Raw genomic sequence first — 15,741 nt, forward strand, 5'->3', positions numbered from 1 at the left:
ATACATAATATTCCATCCGTCCCTTTTTGTTTGCATTATATTTCTCTTATTATTTTCAAAGATGCTATATAAGGAACTTAAATAAAATCTCACATGAAGCAATCTTTTCTACGATAAAGGTAAAAGTTTGTAGAACTTGACATTTGAAAAGCAAGTTGAGGAATTAATTTTAAACAAAGGGTGATGTTAAGCAAAGAGCCAAAGATGCATAATATTGTTGATCTTGGGTTCCCTAATAATGTACTCTCTCCGTCTCTTATTGTTTGCACCATTTAATTCCAAAAACTCTTATAAAAGGTGGACCCATAGTATAAACGAAAAGGGACCGAGTGATTTAGTCTTACCTCTAACCATGAGACCAAATTTCTAATTTCATTTAGCTTTAGTCTTTAGAGGGTTCTTGAACAAGTTGAAACAACAAACACAAATGAAGTTAGATTCAATCATTCAAATTCTTACAATTTACTCACAACCATTCATACGACTTTAACCATTCATACGATTTTAACCGACTAAACTATTTCAGTTTCGCAACGATAGACTGATGCCTCCTTAAAACAAGCCATGTGTTGGCGCAAATAGTCGCAGTATCACAAGTCAGACAAAAACGCAACACAATCCTGGTAGAAGCGAAGCGAAGAAAACTGTAGGAGAGAGAAAGACGAAAAAGCTTTTCTTGCCTGGTTTAAGAGAGAGAAAGAGAAAGAGAAGAATTGTGGTCTTTGTTATTGTTGTATTTTATTTTATTTTTCTTTTTCGTAAAAAACTTTATAGTATCGAAAAAATGGTGAAGATTATTATTAGACCAACTTCTTGCTCTTCTTCTTCTCCAATTACTACTATCATCTTAAATCTTCTTCTTTGCCCTAAAATAAGCTTACCCCTTTTTCTCTCTCCTTCATATTTTAGCCCTTTGCTACCCCCTTTTCTCATTTTTTCTCTCTTCTTTTTCACTTCTACCCTTTTCTCAGCTTTCTCTCTCCATTTTTTGCCTCTTTCGTGTTGTTTTCTCTCTCCAAGTTTCAATCTTTAAAAGTAACGTTTCTTGTAATTCTGTTTTTGTATTTGGTTATTTTGGTTTTAATTTGTAATTTGGCATCTGGGTTTTGTTTATTGGTTTTGTACGATGGATTAATTTTGTGGGTTTTTGAGTTTTTTCATGCTGTTGTTCGAATTTTAGGTTTTTGGGTTGTGTTTGATTGTGTTGTGTGATGAATTATTTTGGGGATTTTGGTTGGGTAATCTTGGCTATTAGGGTTTTGCTAATGTAATTGATTGAGGTTTATGTGTGATCTTTTAATGCTTGCTTGCTTTCGGGTGTTGTGTAAATGGGAATTGTTAATTTGTAAATTATACTCCGTATTAAGTTGATTGGTTTCATTGTTCCTCAAATTGATTAAATTGATGCTGTTAATGCAAATCTGCTGTTGTGTATATTGTATTTAGAATTCGATTTTCTTTTTTCAGTGTACATTGTATGCTAAATTTTTGTGTTGTTGGATTTATGCCTGTTTTATGTAGGTTCAATTTCAATTTCTAAGTTATTGGGTTAATTCAGATATTCTATAAAATGTTGTTTTTAGTAGTTTGGTTTATGCACATGCTTGATCATGAGACTTATTTGTTGAATTTGTATTGCAGTGTTGTATTGATTCTGTGGGAATCACTACTACATGAACTAGGCTTTAGAGGCTGTACTAGAAGTTTTGTTTGATTATACTGTTCCTAAATGGAAGAGAACAATTCTTCTCGGTTCGAAAGCATAGGGAACACTGTCAGAAAGAGACGGAGCCATACCTCCAGGCGACCTCGCCCTGAATCTCAACCACTTTCGGATGGACGTGATGTTTCATCCTTATCCTCAACTCCTCCATCGGATGACATAAAGGCAGGCTCCAGTGATGAGAATAGCGGTGGTGACCACAATTCAAGGAGGAAAGAGCTTAGTCTTAGTCAATGTGCATCAAGATTTCCTGGACCTAGTGGTGTGGAGGGAGAAAAATCTTCGAGAAAGAATAAGAAAGTAGATATTGGACTCAATGAGTTATATGGCAATAGTGGTTCAAGAGACACTAAAGAGCAGGGACGGACTGGCTCAAATCACAAAAGAAGCAGCGAAGGAGTTCTTGCACCTGCTAATTGGAGAAGTACAAGCAGGGAAAATGAAAGCCCGGAACCACAGAAGACCATGGCATTGAATAGAAAGGCTGATGATAGTGTAGGTCCATCTCAAGATAAGCCGGGAAATGACAACAAGGTAAAAAAAGTCAAGCTCAAAGTTGGCGGTGTCACTCGTACCATCGATGCTAATTCTAAGAGTTCTCGTGCTGCGGATGCTACAAATGTGCAGCAGAAGTCAGCGCATAAGGTAGGTGATTCTTGCATATTCAATTAACATATGATTCTGTATAGTGCTGGAGTTTGCCATTATATGCCACAACTTTATTTTCGATTTCCTCACTTTGTGCTTGATATTTGGTGTGTAGTGTTTTGCAAATTGCAATTTAGTAGAAATCTTATGTCCATTGGAGATAATTCGTTTGGTTTAAGATTTTTTCATGTATGTATGAGGATCAGCACTTGTTTGAATCGCCTTGTCTGAAATATGGCATGTTGAACTACTTTCTGTTGACTTAGGAGGCTTACATGTCGTTTAATTCTTGAAAGCAATTTCTTTTTGACCAAGACATGTTATTCTGCTGTAGTCTCATTTTCATTTGGTAGTTAAAAGCATCTTGGGTTGATGGGAACTATAAATTCTGTTTCTTCAGGATAATTCAGAAGTTGATAACTCACCTTCTGGAGATAAAAAGGGTGGATTACAGGGAATTCCTTGGAAAGATTTCTCCAAAGTGGGGTTTACCCTTGGAAGGGAGGAATCTTCAACGAAGGGGGCTGGGAAGAATAGCTCTGTAAAGCAAGGTGACAAATCTGACTCAGCGCGAAAGAGTAGACGAGCATCGAAGAAGCGTGCACTTGATGGTTTTGAGGACGATGACGATGATGATGAGATCAGATATTTGGAGAAACTAAAAAATGCAAAGTATTTTAATGGGTTTGGAGAGGATGATGAGGAATCTAGCAGAAAACACAGAAGATTGTCTAAGTTTTCAGGAAATGTTTCTCAAAATTCAGAAGTTGGTGCTTCTTCACGGCCGGGGAAAGATGGAAAGAAGAGATCACCTTCTGAGGATACTGACTATGAGGGAGAGGAGGAACTTGTATCTGATGGTGAAGCTGAGGGAAAGAAAAAGAAGAAAGCAAAGAAGGAACCTGTTGACGCAATTGTTGAGCCTAAGCGGGAATTGACTCTTACAACTCGTCAACGGGCACTTCAGTCAGGGAGAGATTGCTCTACACCTGGTGGAACTGCAGTTGAATTTCCAAATGGGTTACCTCCAGCACCATCTAGAAGTATGATTTTTAATCTGTTCTGCTTATCATCATCTCATATCTTTTCAGATCCAGTTATTAAGTATTATTAATATGAATTGTTTAACAGAGCAAAAAGAGAAGCTTTCGGAAGTGGATCAACAATTGAAGAAAGTTGAGGCTGCTCAGAGACGTAAAATGCAAAATGAGAAGGCAGCTAAGGAGTCTGAGGTTTTTTAACTACTTCCTTTTCTATTTCTACTAGGTTGACAATTTTTAAAGTGAGCTGAGTATTGAAGCTTTGTTACAGGCTGAGGCAATTAGAAGAATACTCGGTCAAGACTCCAATAGGAAAAAGAGGGAAGACAAAAAGAAGAAACGTGTAAAAGAGCTTGCCCAGGTACTGGATAGTTTATGGGTTATTTACTTCCCTTTTTTAAGAGTAGTATAACATGGAAGAGATCATTGATGATGTCTTTTGATGCAGGAGAGGGCTGCTGATGAACTCATGCGTGCATCAAATAGTATCAGAATGATCATGGGACCTAGTGGGACAACTGTTACCTTTCCAAAGGAAATGTTGCCTAGCTTTTTTGACCCAAAACCCTGCAGGTATATGTGTATATATCACATTCTAATCTTTTGTTATACCCTCTCCTTTCTTGTGTAGTGGACAGTGGCTGTATTCAAGTGCTAGTTTGTTGCTATTTTTTTTTTTAATGTTGTTTTCACTACCTTGCAGTTGCCTTGGCAAAGCTGACTTCTTGATTAAATGTCTTTTTGTTTATTTATTTCTTTTATTTTTAAATTTTTGATATAAAAGAACCCAAAGTCCCAAAGTCATATGTGAGTCTTTAATGTCAAAGTTGGACACTGGCTATGAGGATAGAATATTGATCATATTATGTGTTAGTAATGAGGAGGAGATCTTATCTAATATGAATATGAAGCAATGTTCACTAGGTTTGTGGTTGAAGCTATTTTCAGCCACATGTTTCTAAGAACACTTGTCTAGAAGAAGTTATTTTCTTCAGTGCCAAAAACCTGGGAGTTTGTATCCCTTCCCAGGAGAAGTGAGACTTGGTTATGAAGAATCAGAGTAGGCTATTGATGCAGATTTAAATGCCTTGGTCAATTCACCTAATTTCACGTATTTCAAGACTAATTATTTCAGATAAATTTAGATAAGAGTTATAAAGGGTTATCCAAGTGCAACTTACTTTAAATAAGTTCTAACAAAGTCCTAATAAACTCAGCAGTACCTTTAGTGTTGGGAGTATATTGATGTTATATCCACTTTTCTGGATTATTAGTTATATAGATTTTGTAGTCTTTGATGGTCTTTACTATAAAGTCTTGGCATTCTTTATAAGTGCCCCTCTTAATTTCATTTTAAAAATTATTAAAAAATTACTTTCCCCTTTTTTTTACCCCTCCATTTGGAATGTAAAGCCGTTAAGGGATGCAAATAATTTATTTGGTAAAAAGTAGTATTTTTGCTAGAGTGGGATGTTGTTTCCTTGTAGAAGAACTCAAGAAACGAATGGCACAATATTTTGCCCCATACCTTTTTCTTCCTCCTCTCTCCTTTCTTCCTTTCCTTCCTATGAAATAATTTTTTATATCAAGGAACCAAATATAGGGAAAGTAGAAGTTTATAAACTAATTTCCGTAGAACATTATATATTGAATCACAACGAATTACAAGCCTACGTCTCTTAAAAGCTTAAGTTTAGAGTACCGTTGGTTGCATCAAGTAGTATTATGTAATTAGTTTTCCTGATAAAGGTTTACTGTGTGTTGAATGTTGATTTATTGAGAATGCCTTTAAGATGCCCTGCTGTAGTTTGGAAGCATTTTGTGTTAATGTGGAATGCTACAAGCTTATACTAGCTCTTTTCTGTATTGTATAGCCTAGCTCTTATATTTAATCGGCCTCTCACATTTTCTGTCGTAAATACTTTGGTCTGATCCTTGAAAGATAATTTAGATACAGAAGATAAGCTTATCTGCTTATGCATAACTTGTGATCCCATCTCGTATATTTCTTGTGAGTTCGACACTTCCACAGTGTTTTGAGTGAGATTTCTTTGCTATTTTTATGATTGACAGTTTGAGTTCCAAATAAATATCATTATAACAATTTCCCTGTTTTCTTTTTTCTTCTTGGTTTCTGGGATTAATTTTCAGTTATCCTCCACCTCGTGAAAGATGTGCTGGCCCATCTTGTACGAATCCATACAAGTACAGAGATTCAAAGACGAAGCTGCCTCTTTGCAGCCTACAGTGTTACAAGGCAGTTCAGGGCAATATACCAAGCCAAGCTGCTACCTGCTGATATATACAGATACATACATTTATCCTTTGCCTTCGGTGTTGGTCCTGCAGGATATACAGCAGCTGCTCATATCTAGCAGAATTCACCTTCAAAGGCCCTCATTCACCGAGAAAATATAAAGCCTTAATATGTGATATGATCTATTACGGGTGAGAATAATTTGGTAGTATTGTATGATTCATATTTCTATGGAATTAATAAGGTATAATCATGCCAAATTATGTAAATTTTTACAGCATATGAAAGAATAGTACTGTGTAGTTTAGATCTCTAGCAGCTCGTATTTGGTTTTATTAATAGTAGCTTATCTCTATATCTCAGTATTACAGCTTACATTTCAATAATTTACACCCCTTCATTTTGTCTCATATCCATATACTCTAATTAAGATGCACCGTGATTTTACTAAATATTATTGGCAAAGGACGTCTTGTTATCCTCTTTACCGCCGATTTAGGTGGAGTTCATACTTACATAGCAAAATTGATGCACCGTGATTTTACTAAATATTCTTGGCAAAGGACGTCTTGTTTTCCTCTTTACCACCGATTTAGGTGGAGTTCATACTTTCATAGCAAAGTTGATGCACCGTGATTTTACTAAAAAGTTGATGCACCGTGATTTTACTAAATATACGCGACTATGGATTATAGGACGAATAGAATATTAAGGGAAATTCCCAACGGTAACCCTCTACTTTTTTAATTTCTCAATGGTAACTTCCAATTTTCAAAATTATCAAATATAACCCCAAATTAATAATTAATCATTAAATGTGACATTAGTGGGTTATATGCATGTTTAATGAACCTTTTTCTGTTAAATAGTCCTAACCTTGGTTAATTATTATAGTTAATCTAATTTCCTCTATGATAATTGACCAACTAACCAGAAACTATCTTACGTTCATGATAATTGATTATGCTTTGCCTCCATGAAATGAAAGAAAAAGTGGCGGCTACTAGCAACTAGCAATAGGCCCCTAAAAGGCAAATAAAAATACTGTAGTATATTTAGAATTTCAATCAAATTCCCGTCAAAAAAATTAAAAAAAAAAAAAAACAATCAAGTTGGAGTACTATGTGAGTAAGTGGAAAACCTGCTTCCCCATATTTTTACATACATTTTGTATTAGTATATTAAAAAATAGTACTCCAACTTATAATAGTACAAAGTAGAATATGATGTAAGACATATGATAATAATAAACAGTAAAAAAATGTAAATGGTGATATATAACATGTCAGGTCCACTTAAATAAATAATTTAAACTAAACTACTTAAATTAAGATTAAAGCTAAATCTAAGCTTAAACACAAAAGTAGTCCAATAATAAACTAGCGGAAACTAACGCAATAGTATAATGAAAACTAATGTTCTTATTAAATGGGACAATCAACAATGCTCTACATTGCATTCTTCTTCTTGCTTTGTGCCTTTTTTTGCTTTTGTGTTGGGGCTCTCTGACAAGTCAAAATATTGTGGCCAAAATCACCACAATTACCACACCGTAAAGTCTTAGATCTTTTCCCTTTTCTCTGCTCTTCCTCACCTCTTTTTCTATTTTTCACTGGTCTTCCAACTCCTCTTTTCATCACGGGAGGTTGAATGACTAGCACATCGGTTTGAGGCCACTGCTCTCTATCCGACACTGATTTTATACCATTAGCATATGCCATCTTATACCTCTTTACAGAGTACCACTCGTGCACAAATCTTAAGGGGTCCAAACCTGCATGTAATATGGCCCTCATGCCATGCTTGCATGGTATTCCAGTCAATTGCCAAGCATTGCAAAGGCATGTGTGGTTGTTAAGACTCTCCGAAAGAGATGACTTCTCATCCACAATTTCATACTCCCCTTGACTTGATAAGTATGCCCTACAAGTTCTTGAATCACTACAAAGTACTTGAACCCTCTTAACAATGTTTGGACATACATCACGCCTATCCCATTTTTCACACATTTCTCTTCTTGTAGCCAGCCTAACCATAGTGACCCTCCTTATACCTATTCAAAATTCAAAAACAAAAGCATACAATTTTAAGTATCAAGTCAACAACAGTTTATTAAGTTTACAATTTTTAATAACATATACATGGTTTTACTATTATTTACCTTCAAGTAAGGTTAAAACAGGTCTATACCTATCAATCCCAAGAATGGCATTGAAGCTTTCAACAAAATTTGTCTTGTTAACATCACATTTTAGTGTTGGATTGAATTTGTGCTTTGTCCATCTCTCTTGGTCACCTAAATTAGCCAACCAAATTCTTGCAGCAGGTTTAACCTTTTGAATTTGTGTCATTGCCTTTTTGAAGGTGAATTCTGAATATGCACCACAAGCTAACCAGAATAGTTGCAACATCTTTGGTCCTGAGAAGGGTTTCTTCCAATTAACACTTAGATGCTTACAACAATACATTCTTCCAACTTTTGGCCATAATTCTGCACAAGCCTTTTCAATGGCCTTTTTTTTAAAAAAAAAATCAAATAATAAAACAAGTTAGTGTAACAAAAGCAAGTAGTTATAAACAATTTTCATTAATAGAATTTAATTAATATATTAATTAGTATATAATATTACCTTGTGCCTATCAGAAATTATACACCAGTCATCACCTCTATCACCTTGATGTAGAGCGTTTTTCAAGTGCCACACAAAAAATTTCCATGTTTCCTCATCTTCTCCTGACACTATAGCCCAAGCAACTGGAAACATCTCATTATTCCCATCAAGTGCCACAGCTGAAAGCAACACACCTCCATAGTTACCTTTCAAGAATGTTCCATAAACACCAATTAGGCCCCTACATCCAGCAAACAACCCATCCAATATAGCCTTAAAGCATATGAAGATACTAGTAAATGCAAGAGGCTTTTCAGGGTGATTTGGGGGGTTCCAAGCACAGTTAGCTAACGAATTTGGATTAGTTTCTTTTATAACTTCACAATAATTTGGTAAATAACTATATGAAACGTCATGCCCCCCATGAATCTCAGTTAATGCCACAGTTCTCATTCTGTAAAGCGAACTTTGTGCCATCTGAACCCTATATCTTGACCATAGAAGCTCGTTAAGGGCCTTGGCGGGAATGTCATTGTTGGCCCTAATGTCTTCTAACAACACTTTGCAGGCCCATTTTGTTGTCACTATTGGGTTCCTTGTTTCTAAGCCCATGCAAGTGTGTTCAGATCCTTGAATTGACTTAATAGCCCATGTCACACCATCAACAAGTCTTGATGCATGCAATCTCCAAAGACACCTCTCATCACTACACCTCACAGTGTAAGTAAATTTGCTGGCCTTCTCTACAATCACAGAGAATCCATTTTGAATGCAATAATTCCTTACAACGTCTCTGAGGTGTTGTTTGTCTGTGTAAAGTTGCCAATGGTTTAACAACAATTTTACCAAAGTCTTCGTCTTTGTAAAACTCACCATTTTTATAAAGCCTTTGGAGATAATTATCCAAGTCATCACAGTCATCTTCCCAAACAGGGCCTTCATATGGGTCAAAGTTATCATGAATCATGGGAATAAGCCAATCATCTTGTCCCTCACCTTCGTCATCATCATCTGATAGAGCACTCTCATTGTCATTGTCATTAAGTCCACTAGGAGAGTATATTTCAATATCATCCAAGTCCAAGTCCATCTCAGCTGCTGTGTCAAGGCTAGGTGTCAAGTCATGCCTTCTATTGTTACCTTGTTCAGCACTCCCTCTCCCCACATTAGTGGTAGTGATTAAGCCCCTCCTCTTTGCTGTAGTTCTAGGAATTCTCTTCTTCAGCAACGGTGAAAATTTAACATATTTTGATGACTCTCCCACCTGAAATGCACTACTTGTTTGGGTCGGGTGGTTTCTAGGACTTCTTCTTATCTGAACTGCTTGAGTAGGGTCGGGTATGGGTTCAACAATTGGTGTGCTAGTCACTCTTCCTCTTCCTTTTCCCCCATACCTGCCCCCACCCCTTACTTTTCCATTTCCTCTCCCTCTCCCTCTATTAGGCTCAACTGCAGCGATCTCAATGTTGTTCCAATATTCCATGTTATCAACAATCAACTCATTTATGTTAATAGGAGAGCGAGGAGGAGCCATGTCAAATGTAACCTCGGCTTGCTTTAAAGTTTCAATTTCTTGTTTTTTGGTGAGGCGAGGTTCATTAGATTGGTCTAGAGTGGGCTGAGGTTGAATATGATCACTACTTTCAGTGGCATTCATTCTTCTTGAACCTTTAAGTGATTGTGCAATTTCAACTATTGGAGTTGATTTTTGAAGCTCCCCCACCCATATGTAAATCAAATCCCTCCCAGGTAAGTCAACAAACATCTTCATTAGCGCCATGTCATTTTTGAGCTCAACATGTTTCATTTTGTGAATGTATGTAAACTCAGGATGCTTAGTCATTGTGGTTTGTTCTCGCTCAGCTATTTCCCAATACTCGATAATAAGGTCAACTAAATTGACCTTGTCAACATCTTGCACAACGATGTCAGTGTCTTTACCAGAGTATTGAAACCTCAAAACTACATTATCACCCATATTTTAGACTAAATTATCTGTAGAAACGAAGAATAAAACCCAATAAATATTTTAGCAAAGTAGCAATTCATTGTAGTAGAATGAAAACCAATATATATTAAAGTAGCAACATAAAAAGTAGAAATTTTTTGCAATCTACTTGTTAGTTGTTAGCCTAATTAGGATCTGTTGCATCATATATATACTTGTATTAGTTAGCTTGCCATTTGTCCATTCAATATATACTTCTACAATTTAGCTTGCCATTTGTCCATTGATTACTCCAAACATATGACTATTTTGCATATAAGACACTACACATATCAATCAGAGAATACATATGCCAACACATTTTTTTCCTTTTCTATTCAATTGTATTTGCCATTCACTACCTTTTGTTTTATGTCAAAGTTTACTAATATTATCTAGCCTCGTCTTCTACAGCAATTAGTCAATGACTCTACACTAGTTGGTTAGGCAGTGTAAATTGATTACCAACATGTCGTTAGTTCTTCAATTGGGTCCAACAAGTTATCAATTTTCAGGTAAGATCACAAACTTGACCAAAAGAGTACTCTGATATAAAAATTATAAATAAAAACTAATAGCTAATTACAAGAATTTTCTCACAATTCTGTCAATTTCTATTGTCATAATCCACCCACTAATTTCTATATATTTAATCAAATAAATTTTCAGCAAAATTGACACAAATTATACAAACCCAACCTAGAATTCTACCAAAAATTTTGACACTTTAACCTAAAATTGAGAGAATGCACTTACTTGTAATCTGAAGCCCTAAACAATTTGAAGGTAAAATGTTGGAATGAAAACACCAATATCCAAAAAAACCCTTTGAATATGTTGTGTCCCTCGTTTTCAATCGTTTTCCACAAAAGCTTGAATGGAGAATTTGCTAGTTTTTTTTACGGAGAGAAGAATGTCTATAGCAGGAAATTGGTTGGCGGCACTAGCAGTAAGTCAATATAGTAGTAGTAATACATATATGATAATTTAACTTTTAACCATGGTTAGCAAAATAACTCATTCACCCACAACTTAACGGAAAATATTGTAATTTCTCTTTTTTTAACCCACTAATGTCACATTTAATGATTAATTATTAATTTAGGGTTATATTTGATAATTTTGAAAATTGAAAGTTACCATTGAGAAATTAAAAAAATAGAGGGTTACCATTGGGAATTTCATCCCATATAAAATTCTTGTCGAGTTAACAAACAATATGGGTTAATCGTATTTGAGTCGAGTATAAACGGATTGATGTCTTCAAAGACTAACCCATAGTTCATATTAAGTGCCAAATTAATTTACAGTATTACTTATAAATTGTTCACAAACATTTGGGCCCACATATCATTATCAAATAAAGAGAGTGTCGTAACACAAAATATTCTTCAAGTAGTGTATCTGTTTCTCTAGGGAAAATACCATGTCCCCTCTACTAAAGACGTGCATCACCTCTCCATACTCATCATAATCAAAGATAGCATGTTATACTACTACCCCGTTAACTTTTAGTTGCAACTTTGGGATATTACTCCGTATTTGTGAGACATAAAATACTCTAAAGTTGCAACTAAAAGTTAACGGAGGAAGTATATACTATATACTATTGTAATGCCTCCTTCAAAAATAAAATTCCTTGTGTACTTCAACAATAACAATATTTTATCAATAACTCTAGCTATATGAATCACGACCATTATCATTTTAGAAAATGTGATTATGTTTTTCGAATATTATAATATACAATACGACCGTACGAGGTATCTTCTAGGAAAACACAATAAATTCTTTGTATTTGGATGCAAGGCAGAGTATCATGCATATCTAACATGTCTTACTAATTAATTTACAATACATTTCCTCAAAGTAATATGAGCACATACAAAAGCAAAAAAATAAGTAGAAAAATCGAGGGTTGGCACCTCTTTCTGGCTCATTTCACCTTAACCGATACATACCTAAAAATAAAAAGAAGAGAATTTATTGTTGAAACATTCTTTTATGAAAAACATTATTGTTTGTAGTAAAATCTAGCTCCATCAAGTTCATCAAAGAAGTCAAAGCTTTCTTGTGTTATTTTTGATGTAATATTTTTGACAAGGGGAAAAGTGGCAAAAAAGCTATTTAGTGGATAATAAGGGGTAAATTTGTCAAATGGTACCACATAAGGCTCTTCTTCATCTTGTATTACTATCTTTTGGCACTCATTTGAGCTATAAGTTGGAGATTGCATGTGATGGAAATTACCTTGGTGACCTTCATCACAAGGATTAATTTCAACATTATTTTTCTTGTTGCTTGGTTTTTCATTTTTGGGGCTAGAGTGGGCCTCACTTACATGGGCTTGGGCTTTGTCTTGGGCCTTCTTCTTTGGAGTATTTTGGTAATGTGAGCTAGGATGGTTATGGGCTGATGTGTAAGTGATTACAAGAATTGAAGCATCTTCTTTGCACCTCTCTACTTGTTTCTTAGCTGAGCACCCCTTTATTGTGCTGCATCTATAATAACCCCTGCAATAATACAATCAATTGATTAATAGATAACGATATACGAGTACGAGACAACGCACGGACTTAACAACTAGTAAGTAAAATAGTTACCGAGTTACTCATATTACTAATTACCTTGGATAAGGAGATCCTTTAATGGGCTTTTGTCCATATTTTCTCCAAGACCAAGAATCAGAAGGAGGCCCATTATTCTTTTGTTGTGCATCTCCCTTTTTTGCTTCAATCTTAACCTTCACTACTATCTTCTCATCATCCTCTAGCTTCCTGAAATCAAATGTATCAATAAATTAATACAAACCATCATAAAGAAACGTTATTAGAATGAGGGATAGCTCAAGTGGCTAAAGCTCTCCTTTCGGTTCCAGGTGATCCTGGGATCGATTCTTAACACCTCTTTCTTAATTGACATGTTGATAGCGTAATTTGAACTAGCATTTGACGACCGAAGCCAGAGAAAGACATTGTTAAGACTTAAGAAGCATAAACCTTCATTATTATATATAGCTTATGTTTCTTGCATGCAAGAATAAAAGTTAATCTATTAACATCTTGATTAAGAATTAGATACAATAATTAAGAACTAACTAACCTTTTTTTCTGATTTTCGGACATTGAACTTTTCCATGGTTTTAGAGAAGTAGAAGTAGAAGAACCATCCATTATAAGAGCAATTTATTTTTGGTTGATTTGCTAATTATTATTTCTTTGGAACAAAAAGAGTGTACATTTATATAACGGTCAAATCACATAATTTGATATATAATATGGTCAACAAATATATTGTACAACACCTCTTATTTTGCTACTTTGCCCACCCCACTTTCTATTTTCTATTTTCTATTTTTCTCCGTATATAAATATAATAACTAAACTTCCATACATGCAAAGTCATGCAACTACTCAATCTAACTATACATGTTTAGACAGTTTAGTATATTATATAATTTGATGGTAAGAATTTACAAACTTTGATTTAAAAAAAAAAAAAGTAGAATTGAATAACTTACAAAAAGGATGGGTTGGAGGGTACGGCTTGTAATGTTCTCTCCATTCGGGATTAATATTCTCTATTTGTAAAATCATGTCATTTTATTTGTATTAATTATGAAAACATTGAGATAATGTGTGTGGTAGATAAGTAGTTAACATGTTGCTTTTGGAGACTTTGATTAATAAGACTAAAATTTTGAAGTATGACTTTTAAAATAAGAATACACTATACACCCGTCTCTTGAACATAAATAATTTTAATCAAATACACGTACATATTTATAAATTACAGTTCTTAAATCTGATCTGAATTGAATTGTAACATTATACTATTATCATAATGGTAAGCTTTAAGTCAAATTTAGGCGATAGCTGGGGGGCTCGATCGAACTAATTAAATTAGGACCGGTCTTTAACCCCATATATCATGAATCATGCATGTAATAATTACAAGGAGTCTAACTATGATCTATATATATCTAGGAGATAAGAATGATTGAAAGGAATCTTACAATTATACATAAACAACTTGTAACAATGAATAAAATAAATAATTATTTCGTGTGTAATATACGTACATCTTTCTAAGTAATAATTTAATTAACAAGTAACAAGAAGCTGGTCCACCCAACATATAATCATATATATCCAATTAAATCGATACCCTCTTATCGTAAGTTTGGTGTAAATATATTTTGTTTTTTGTTTTTGTTGTATTCATATTATTATTTAATTTATTCAATTTTTTATTTTTATTTTTAATCTTGTTTGTTGACGCAGTTTGATGTAAGTTTAAGAAAGATGAATGAATTTGTGATCTTTAGCAGCATGTAATGTAAGAGAAAAGAGGATATTGACTTTTTAAACAAGCAAAGGTCAAATTTTCGTTTTAAGTACTACTCAAGTTACGAATGTCTTTTACTAATTTTTTTTTATTATTTTTTATTATGTAATATTTATTTCATAGTTTTCTTTTCAATCAAACATAAATTACCAATATATCAATGCCAAAAAATAAAAATAATAAAGCTTGGATTAGTTTTCTTTCTGTTGAAAACCAATAAATTCCTCAATAGTATTCGTATTTGAATTATTAGAATAATAAAGCAATATTTTGAAATTAATTGTAAACACTTTTCATATACATATATATATATATAATTATGTACAGTAAATTATTAGGATAAAGTTGATCACAAAAACCAGGGCAACGTCCAACAATTAACTTTAGAAACACAAAATATAATTAAGACATTTTGCAGGACCACTGTCATTACACATAGAGAAACCATAATTAATTAGATAGGCTAATCAATATTTACATTCATAATTATATAATTATAAGCATGATTAATGTCATCTCTTAAACTTTGGACACATCCTTAGGTATATCATAATACGTCTCTAAAATAATTAAATTCTAATTTTGGGCAATTATGCATTACCAAATACCAAATGCTTGCTAGTTGCTAGTGACTTGCCAACGTCCAAAACATTTTTTTCTTCTTCTTTGCTAATGACTTTTTGGATTATGAATACGACATATAATCCCTATATCCGAAATTAATTAGTTCTTACATAACACGTTTTTTTAGCCCACCTCAAGATATTGTCATGTTGTTTGTATCGTTATTAATTAAGGGCATGCATTAGGATTATTTTTCGTTCACGCATAAACCATTTTTGTATAATCACGTAGAGCTTTAGATGACAAAATACATAGTCCATATATATATATTTACACTCGTAAGTATGAAATGAAGGAGTATACCTATTCATTCATTTAATATATATTTTGTGGTACATACTACATATGACCTATTTTTTGGTGTATTACGTTGATGATTGATCAATTAATAAAAACAAACAAACTATAAAATAATATTTTGTCATTAGCCACACTTTAATTGATCCAGATGGATATCATAATAATCTTTAATAATAATTGATGTAATCAAGTTATAATAATCC

General features: G+C 33.8%; 2 protein-coding genes across 4 annotated transcripts; one reads left to right on the top strand and one right to left on the bottom strand.

The window, feature by feature from the left end:
- Nucleotides 1-490: 490 nt before the first annotated feature.
- Nucleotides 491-6,078, top strand: LOC110733032. Of its 2 annotated transcripts, none has more exons than XM_021913044.1 (7): nucleotides 491-718; nucleotides 1,642-2,368; nucleotides 2,772-3,414; nucleotides 3,503-3,603; nucleotides 3,683-3,772; nucleotides 3,860-3,984; nucleotides 5,563-6,078. In XM_021913044.1, exons 2-7 carry the CDS (start codon nucleotides 1,730-1,732, stop codon nucleotides 5,708-5,710), a joined length of 1,746 nt encoding a protein of 581 aa, XP_021768736.1. In that variant the 5' UTR covers nucleotides 491-718; nucleotides 1,642-1,729; the 3' UTR covers nucleotides 5,711-6,078. The 2 variants fall into 2 exon arrangements, with proteins under 2 accessions (XP_021768736.1, XP_021768735.1); XM_021913043.1 differs by having other exon boundaries at nucleotides 492-1,035.
- Nucleotides 6,079-12,104: 6,026 nt separating this feature from the next.
- On the bottom strand, nucleotides 12,105-13,973 carry LOC110732902 (probable WRKY transcription factor 65). Of its 2 annotated transcripts, none has more exons than XM_021912890.1 (3): nucleotides 13,788-13,973; nucleotides 12,895-13,044; nucleotides 12,105-12,780 (listed from the first exon to the last, which is right to left on the bottom strand). In XM_021912890.1, the coding sequence occupies exons 1-3, from the start codon at nucleotides 13,829-13,831 to the stop codon at nucleotides 12,282-12,284; spliced, it is 693 nt and encodes a 230-aa protein (XP_021768582.1). In that variant the 5' UTR covers nucleotides 13,832-13,973; the 3' UTR covers nucleotides 12,105-12,281. The 2 variants fall into 2 exon arrangements, with proteins under 2 accessions (XP_021768582.1, XP_021768580.1); XM_021912888.1 differs by lacking the exon at nucleotides 13,788-13,973 and adding an exon at nucleotides 13,370-13,746.
- Nucleotides 13,974-15,741: the final 1,768 nt, after the last annotated feature.

This window comes from Chenopodium quinoa, unplaced genomic scaffold (assembly GCF_001683475.1).
Source record: "Chenopodium quinoa cultivar QQ74 unplaced genomic scaffold, ASM168347v1, whole genome shotgun sequence".
NCBI lineage: Eukaryota > Viridiplantae > Streptophyta > Magnoliopsida > Caryophyllales > Amaranthaceae > Chenopodium > Chenopodium quinoa.